The 9,586-nt window shown below is 44.7% G+C and overlaps 1 protein-coding gene across 1 annotated transcript in view; it reads right to left on the bottom strand.

Annotated features, from left to right (window-relative positions):
* stard15 (StAR-related lipid transfer (START) domain containing 15) overlaps nucleotides 1–8,465 on the bottom strand; it is a 134,942-nt gene extending 126,477 nt beyond the window's left edge. Inside the window, exon 1 of the mRNA XM_085995948.1 lies at nucleotides 7,648–8,465. Coding sequence (XP_085852074.1) covers nucleotides 7,648–7,809 — 162 coding nt within the window. The 5' untranslated portion in view covers nucleotides 7,810–8,465. The remainder of the gene's footprint in view (nucleotides 1–7,647) is intronic.
* Between the last annotated feature and the right edge of the window lie 1,121 nt (nucleotides 8,466–9,586).

The raw sequence follows: 9,586 nt of genomic DNA on the forward strand, positions 1-9,586 counted from the left end.
CGCAGTAGGAGGCCATTCAGCCCATCGTGCCGAATGGCGCGTCCATCCTATATGGTTTGATTATTAAAGAAGGATCAGTTAAGAAATGTATTATATCAGAGATTACAATATAATAGTGTTGTACTGAATGGTTAATGTACAAAATTATTATACACAGAGCAGGGGTGGGGAATGGACTCACATCAAATCGATTTGTAGCACTTTAAACCCAACAGCATTTTTGACAAGTTTCCAGTAACCATGGAAACGTCACTGATAAAACTTGTCGCTATTGGCCCAGAATTTCCTGCAACAGCGAGACCGCGGACACACGCCGTGAATTTTGCCATTTTGCACGCCGACCTCGCTGTTCCGAACTTGCGCCCAAATTTCCTGGATTTGTAAATGTGAACATGCCGCAGCGAGCGTAGCGGCGAACCGTAAATGGCGGAGCCAGTCGCTAATTCTGGGACAGCGGCGGTAACTGGGGGCCGGTCTCTCTCATCCCTTTTATATGTCCCCACTTTCGGTTTCCTGTGCACTGCGCAACTTTAGTCGTTTGTGTTTATGTGTCAACCACAGAGCTTGGGTTTTAAAGTTATCATTGCCTTCACTGATCTCCAACGTGGTTGGACTTTAAACTATGGGATGCATAATGTGTGCGGGCCGCCCAAACCTCCTCTTTCACAGTGGGTTATAATCGAGAATTGCAACAGCGTGTTTTGCTTGGATTGTAATTCACACCAAGTTAAACGATGTGTAACATTAACGAGCATGCCCTGAACTATTTTGTTTAAAATCTAGCTTGCCTCTCTCTCCTACCACACATGAAGACTAATGCGCATCAAGGAAATTTGGCTGTTCTGAGTGGAGGAGAGCAGCCACTGTATTTAACTTTCAACCATTTTAGCGAGGGCCTCGATTGAGCGTCGCAGTAGTATCAGGAAATTATGATGTGGCGTAAGAATCGGCATAAGTGACCTATGCCATAATTTCCTGGGGCTTTTGTGCTGCAAAACCTGCCCTTCAATGTAGCTGTACCATTAAAATGGCGCAAGTCTCTAATCGTACTGGCCCGGAGGTTACAGTGTAAGTTAAATAATCTGCCTACACCCATGTTAATCATGTCTTTCAACATTTTCCTGTCCTGTATCATATTCTTTGGTCTTCTTTTCTCCAAACAAATACAATTACAGGAAACTCTTTTTTTATCCGGCACCGACGGGACCGGCGTGGTGCCGGTTGATCAAAAAGTCCGGATTACAGAGAGGTATACTTACCAAGGTACGAGAGCCCCGTACACGGCCACAGGTGCAGGAGCCCCGGTTACACGGCCACAGGTGCAGGAGCCCCGGTTACACGGCACTTGTGCAGGAACCCCGGTTACACGGCCACAGATCCAGGAACCCCGGTTACACGGCCACTAATATATAGTAAAACTTACCTGAACCTACTCCTGAATTTTGCCGGTTAAGAGAGATTTCCGGATATTTAGGTGCTGGGTAAAAGAGAGTTTCCTGTAGGTCAATGTAAAAGTAGCATTTTGAGTCTGAGAATTACTCTCATCTCTGAACGCTCTTCGGTTTAATTGTTCTTTTGAAGGTAGGATACCTCCCATCACATGCAGTGCCCCCAACAATTTGCATAAAATTTTGATTTACAATGGAGTTGTATCCTGAGACATACTTGACTCTAGGGGACTCAAGGGATATGGGGATCGGCCTGGAAAGTGGGGTTGAGGTCAAAGATCAACCATGATCTTATTGAATGGCTCGAGGGGACCGTATGGCCTAATCCTGCTCCTAATTCTTAGGTTCGTATATTCTTTGCTGTCAACATCTTTACTCAAGAATGGATTTCACTCCCCATTAGTCTCCAACGATCAATAGCATTTTACGATTGGCTAGTTGGTGATGTGAGTAAAGCATGCAGAAGAATTATGTTTCCTTTTTGACTTCTCTCCTTCGCACCCAAGCTGGGATATTACACTATTGTGTAGCAGTCTGTAGAACAAAACCAGTTGAGAGCTAGTTGGAGACTTGAAGTTGTAAACTCCCAAGTTGGCTCAAAGTATGTTTCATGACCTATAGTTGGGAGCTACAGAAGCCCAGAGCACCATTCTTCCTAGCACCACCTGTTAAAGGTATTCAAGTCAGATTCATGAAGGCACAGTCTATGTACTTGTACTACTGACCTCTACTCTTTGCCCTGGGTTTTCTGCCAATCACTGAGCCAGGATCCAAAGGGAAAGGTCAATGGCACAAGTACATAACTCACATATTCCTGAACGTGACTCCCATATTGGAAACGTAAACATCTCCACGGTGGCTGATGATAGAGAGATTTTTCTGAACACAAGTAGGCTTTAGCAGTTCAAACCATAAATCAAAAACTAATTGGTTTGGACAGTTGTAGGAACCTGCGCTTTTAATCTTCACTGTTGTAAGCACACACAAGTGAGATGTGACCTTGTTAAGGCTATGCTATACTTTAGTGATACAACCACAAGCAATTTTTTGATCAGCCATGATCTCATTGAATGGCGGAGCAGGCTCGAGGGGCCGAATGGCCTACTCCTGCTCCTAGCTTCTATGTTTCTATGTTTAAATGCCAAACTTCACAATTTGTTGACGCAGTATTCGTGAAGCCTGACTTGAAATTCTTCAGATTAACATTTGTGTTCATGTGTTTCCTTTATAGTATTGAGCCTCAGGACTCAAACTGATAAGGTTCTGTTTGAGAGACACGTACTGTACCTGCCGAACTTCCACATCACCGGTGCTTAAACACACAGTTCTTATTCAGAAGCTAACAATCCCTTCATGTTAGATTTACCCCTCTGCCACTATCAATCTTCTTTTTATGCAGTAGATCCACAGGCCTCCCTTAGTAGTCTGCATCTTTACTGTTCTGTCGTGTGTCCTGCTTAAAGTCCGCTAAAGCAGGCCAAGATAAGTGAACCATCTGAATGATAAAACTTTAATGTATGCATGTGAGTGAATGGAAGACACAAGGGGACAATACTTTATTTCAGACGCAAAGCCACTAAATAAATCTAGTGCCAATGTTTACAACTCCGCTGTTCAAAATCATGAAGGGTTTTGAATAAGGAGAAACTGTTTCCAGTGACAGAAGGGTCGGTAACCAGAGGACACAGATTTAAGGTAATTGATAAAAGAACCAGAGGCGACTTGCGGACAAAGACAATTTATGCAGCGAGTTGTTAGCATCTGGAATGCACTGCCTGAAAGGGTGGTTAAGCAGATTCAATAATAACTTTCATAAGGGAACAGGATAAATGTTGAAGTGGAAAAAATTTGCAGGGCTATGGGGAAAGAGCAGGGGAGCGGGACTAATTGGATCGCGCTTTCAAAGAGCCGGCACAGGCACGATGGGCCGAATGGCCTCCTTCTGTGCTGTATGAGTCTATGATTCTATGTTATTAAGTGCCATGGAAACCATGCACCATATATTAATGCTTGGCATTAGATATTTGAACCTCACTGTGATGGAAGAGATAGGAAATCTATATTACTCTAACATGGGAGGGAGCTGCACTGTCACAAAACAGAAAAATAAAAATGTTCTTGCCAATATTATTATTTATTAGCTCAAAAAGTTGCATTTGTTGATATTCGACATAAATGAGATGGGTGTTAAAGGCCCCTGGGAAAACATAAGAAATAGGAGCAGGAGTAGTCCATTTGGCCCTTCGAGCCTGCTCCGCCATTCAATGAGATCATGGCTGATCTTCTACCTCATCTCCATTTTCCTGAACTATTCCCATATCCCTTGATTCCCTTTAATATTCAAAAATCTATCGACCTCTGTCTTGAATATACTCAATAACTGAGCCTCCACAGCCCTCTGGGGTAGAGAATTCCAAAGATTCACCACCCTCTGAGTGAAGAAATTTCTCCTCATCTCAGTCCTAAATGGCCGACCCCTTATTCTGAGACTGTGACCCCTGGTTCTAAACTCCCCAGCCAGGGGAAACATCCTCCCTGCATCCACCCTGTCAAGCCCTGTAAGAATTTTGTATGTTTCAATGAGATCACCTCAAAGGTAACCACAAGTAGCTAGTTTTGGTTTTATAGAACAATGGGTACTTTAGTTTCAGTGCTGTTTATGGCCTGTGCTCTCTAGTGCTCCAAGCACATTGTTTGTGGTTGTATCACTAAAGTACACTGGCAGTATATAATAATATTTTAACTGTTCATTTAGCGCTGGTTAACTCTACCCCACCAGATGGATGTAGTGTTATTTTACATTGTGTGACTCAGATTACATGTTATATTACCAATTGAACATTGATCGAATCAACAGAATGTTACAGCACAGACGGAGGCCATTCGGCCTATCGTGCCTGTGCCGGCTCTTTGAAAGAGCTCTCCCATTAGTCCCACTCCCCTGCTCCTTTCTCCACTGCCCTACACATTTTTCCTTTTCAAGTATTTATCCAATTCCCTTTTGAAAGTTACTATTGAATCTGCTTCCACCATCCTTTCAGCCAGTGCATTCCAGAGCATAACAACTCGCTGTGTAAAGAAAAAGTCCCCTCATTCTGCCTCACTTCACTCCGCCACTCTCTGTTTCTTCGGCCAATTATCTGAAATCTGTGTCCTCTGGTTAATGACCCTCCTGCTGGTGGAAACCATTTCTCATTATTCTCCCTATCTACTCTATTAAAACCCTTCATAATTTTGAATACCACTATTAGATCTTCCTTAAGCTTCCAAAACTAGGGGCCATAAATATAAGATAGTAGCTGATAAATCCAATCGGGAATTCGGGAAAATTTTTTACCCAGAGAGTGGTTAGAATGTGGAACTTGCTACCACAGGGAGTAGTTGAGGCAAATAGCATAGATCCATAGAGGAGAAGCTAGATAAACACATGAGGGAGAAAGGACTAGAAGGATATGCTGATAAGGTGAGATAAAGTAGAACGGGAGGAGGCTCATGTGGAGCATAAACACTGGCCTGGACTAGTTGGGCCGAATGGCCTGTTTCAATGCTGTACATTCTATGTGGTGCTCTCTAAGGGCGGCTTTATATTTATCTCTTTAGTTCATTTGTCTCCAGTGTCTTTTTCTGTTAGGTTCAGATAGCGCCACCTAATCCCGTGCTCTCTCCCGCTCTGCCCTCCCCTCCCGCAGATGTCACATTGAAACAAAACGTAGCTCAAAAAGCGAATTGAGGTTCAATTTGATGTTTTGTGCCATAAAAATCAAGATGAAGGGAGACTGAGTGTTACATCGTTATATTATTACATCGTTAAATGGAACTACTTGTTACATTCTTATATGGAACTACTTTGGTTAGTGTATTTATATTGCTATGTGGCACACTGTGAAAAGCAGTGCGCAGTGCAAGGTCGGGCATCTTGTATCACTCCGCACCATGCGGCAGCAACATCATAAAAGCAAGAATACAACTGAGTAAAAGTGGTAAACTAAAGTGAGTTAAAAGTGTCTGTATTACATAGTAATAAGAACACAAGGAGACACAACATGGTGGCAGCGGTGGGATCCGAACCCACGCCATCGAAGTGACTGGAGCCTAATTCCCACCGCTGCCACCATGTTGTGTCTCCTTGTGTTCTTATTACTATGTAATACAGACACTTTTAACTCACTTTAGTTTACCACTTTTACTCAGTTGTCTTCTTGCTTTTATGATGTTGCTGCCGCATGGTGCGGAGTGATACAAGATGTCCGACCTTGCACTGCGCACTGCCTTTCGCAGTGTGCCACATAGCAATATAAATACACTAACTAAAGTAGTTCCATATAACGATGTAACAAGTAGTTCCATTTAACGATGTAATAATGTAACGATGTAACACTGAGGATGGAGAAAGACTAGGAAACCTTTCTGTCATTGTTGTAGTCATCGTGCCATTGACAGGGTGATGTTTTGTGACTTAGTAACACAGTTCACGTTACATAGAATGTACAGCACTGGAACAGGGTACTGAATTATCACATCGAATGGCGGAGCAGGCTCGAGGGGCCAAATGGCTGACTTCTGCTCCTATCTTCTATGTTTCTATGTTTCTATCCATTTGACCCAACTGGTCCATGCGGGTTTTTATGCTCCATGTGAGCCTCCTCCCGCCCTACTTCATCCAGCCCTCTCAGTATAACCTTTTCTTCCTTTTCCCCTCATGTGTTTATCTAGCTTCCCCCCTTAAGTGTATCTCTGCTATTCGCCTCAGCTACTCCTTGTGGTAGCGAGTTCCACATTCTAGCCATTCTCTGGGGAAAGAAGTTTCTCCTTAATTCCCTATTCGACTTATTAGTGACTATCAAGTTGTTGTATCTTATATATTTGGCCCCTAGTTTTGGTCTCCCCAAAAGTGGAACCCTCTTCTTTACGTCTATCGTATCAAACCCTTTCATAATCTTAAAGACCTCGATCAGTTCACCCCTCAGCCTTTTCCAGAGAAAACCCCAGCCTGTTCAATCTTTACTGACAGGCATAACCTTGCAAATCTTCTCTGCACCTTCTCCAGTGCCTCTATATCCTTTTTATAATATGGAGACCAGACCTGCACGCAGTATCACAGAATCACAGAATCACAGAAACCCCACAGTGCAGATAGAGGCCATTTCGGCCCATCGAGCCTGCACCGACACATATCCCACCCGATCCCCGTAACCCCTACACCAACACATATCCCACCCTATCCCTGTAACCCCACGTATTTAATCCCCCTAACACTCTAAGTACTCTAAGTCCGATCTAACCAAGGTGCTATACAGATTTAACATAACTTCATAATTTCAGCATGAATTGCATTTTGGCTGGCACGGAGACAATGGGCCGAATGGCCTCCTTCTGTGGCTTAAGTGTCTGCGATTCTATGATTGCTATGCTGAGTGTTTGATGAACAGAGAGCAATGCTTTTCCCAAACACCTTCCAACAAGGTCAGTGCTCTTAAACGTTAAATCTCACAATATTAAAGTGGGCATGGACTTCATCAAAATGAATGTGATCTATTCCTAATAATCCAAAGTCGCTTTTTTGTACTCAAGAAATTTGAATTTTTCTTATCGGTTGTATTAAGTGACAAAAATAGCACAGCAAATTGGGAATACTGCTTAAAATGTAAATTATCTCATTACTTCAATTGAGCAACTTTGAATTGTCTTGGAATTTTTATAGGAGACCCCCAGATTTAACCCAGGGTATTTAAAAATGATAAATACGGAAGTTTCACCCTAACATTACTCTACACTGACAGCACTGCCCGTACTTTATTTTATATAACAGAAACGCTTGCATTTATATAGCGCCTCTCAGGACCTCGGGCGAAGTACTTTTTGAAGTGGAGTCACTGTCACAATGTAGGAAATGCAGCAGCCAGTTTGTGCACAGCAAGCTCCCACAAACAGCAATGTGATAATGACCAGATCATCTGTTTCTCGGTGTCGATCGAGGGATAAATGTTGGCCAGGACGCCGGGAAGAATTCCCCAGTTCTTCTTCAAAATAATGGCCAGGGGATCTTTTACGTCCACCTGAGAGGGCAGACGGGGCCTCGGTTTAATGTCTCATCCGAAAGACGGCACCTCCGACAGTGCAGCACTCCCTCAGCGCTGCACTGCAGTGCCAGCCTGGATTTTGTGCCTATTTCTACCCATCCCGCCCCTGGTCTCCTTACCTTTAATTTCTGTACTGTCCTGTTCTCTTCCGGCTGTCGGTTCCACACGGTTGTGCCTCCCTTGTTGTACTGGACCATCCAGCCTTCCTGGTGCTCGCACTGCTCCCGGAAGGAGGTGAAATGTGCATCATCGGGGACCTGTACTATCTCACCCCTGGACATCCTGCAGCCAGAGAGCTCGGGGATCTTCAACTAAAGGGAGCTACAGGGAGGGTGGGGAATAAAACACGCACACACACATGCACCAAACTCCCCGGTACACCCGCCAGCCGAGATGAGCAGAGGCTGCCTGCCCGAAAACCTGCTCACTGCAGCAGCAAGCTCACTCAATCGACCACCTTCTTCTTCCACTTCTTCACTTTAGCCTCCTCTCTCTCTCTCCCCCCGTCCTTCACCGCCTGCGATTGCAAAGCTCTGCATCAGGTTTTTTTTAATGTTTGAGGACTTTTCCTCTCTCTCTCCCTCTCTCGCTCCCTCTTTTGTGAGTTGTTCTTGTTAATTTCTGGGGCTTCCCCCTGATCCAAACTCTCCCACTGGAGGCGGCGCGGTGGAAACTGACACAGACGTGTCCCGGCTCGGCATGAAACTGAACTTGAGTTGGCAGATGCAACTGACGCGCGTCCAACCTCCTCCTCCCAAATGAAACAAGTGTATCTAATCCCGGGGGTGGGGTAGGGGGAACAATTAGACGACTACTTTTGGATGGGTGTGGGTTGGAAAGTAACACAAACCTATCAGATCTGTCCAAACTACCTGGGGGTGTTAACCTGATCCGTCAGGCAATTTGATGCATTTGCAGCCTCCCTGGGAGAGATGTGAAACGCTCTCGCTGTCTCCGGGCAGTGATTGCCTCTCTAGATTCTCTCTCTCTCTCTCTCTGTTATTGGGTTAGCAAGGAAGTCCGGAAGTGCAGCTGATTTATCAAGAGTCACTCTGGTTGTTATTTTTAAGGATCCTTCCCGTTTAACACAGTGTGGTGCCGAATCATCCACTTTTGGAAAAAAAAATGTTTTCCGCGAATCAGCACATTGGTCAGAGAGCTGTGATCCTTGATAAAAAGGAATAGTTATTTTAGAATAAATAATTAGAATGAGGAGTGCTGGTAACTCAGTACAAACATTGCCCAGGAAATTGTTGACAGCAATCAGCAGGTCGGGCCGTGGAGAGAAGTGACAGGTTAACGTTTGGGGCATAACCCTTCATCGCAATTGGTGCCAGCCCTGGCTCAACCGGTAGCACCGTTGCCTCTGAGTCATGAAGGTTGTGGGCTCAAGCTCCAAGTCCAGGGACTAGTGCACATAATTCTGGCCTGACACTTCACTCCAGTGCAGGGCAGGGTTCGGTGCTAGGACCCCAGCTATTCACAATATATATTAATGATGATCTAGAAGAGGGAACTAGATGTAATATCTCCAAGTTTGCAGGCCACACAAAGCTGGGTGGGCGTGTGTGCTGTGAGGAGGATGCCGAGAAACGCAAGTATGATTTGGACAGGTTGGGTGATTGGGCAGATGTACGGCAGATGCAGTATAATGTGGATAAATGCGAGGTTATCCACTTTGGTGGCAAAAACAGGAAGGCAGATTATTATCTGAACGGCAATAGATTGGGAGAAGGGGAAGTGCAAGGAGACCTGGGTGTCCTTGTGCACCAGTCGCTGAAGGTAAGCATGCAGGAGCAGCAGGCGGTTAAGAAGGCAATTGGTATGTTGGCCTTTGTAGCAAGAGGATTCGAGTACAGGAGCAAGGATATCTTGCTGCAGTTGTACAGGGCCTTGGTGAGACCACATCTTGAGTATTGTGTGCAATTTTGGTCACCTTATCTGAGGAAGGACATTCTTGCCATGGAGAGAGTTCAGCGAAGATTCACCAGACTGATACCTGGGATGGCAGGAATGACTTATGAGGAGAGATTGGGTCGATTGGGCTTATACTCACTG

This window comes from Somniosus microcephalus, chromosome 8 (assembly GCF_052327205.1).
Source record: "Somniosus microcephalus isolate GS21.2 chromosome 8, FLI_Smic_1.0, whole genome shotgun sequence".
In the NCBI taxonomy this organism is placed as follows: domain Eukaryota; kingdom Metazoa; phylum Chordata; class Chondrichthyes; order Squaliformes; family Somniosidae; genus Somniosus; species Somniosus microcephalus.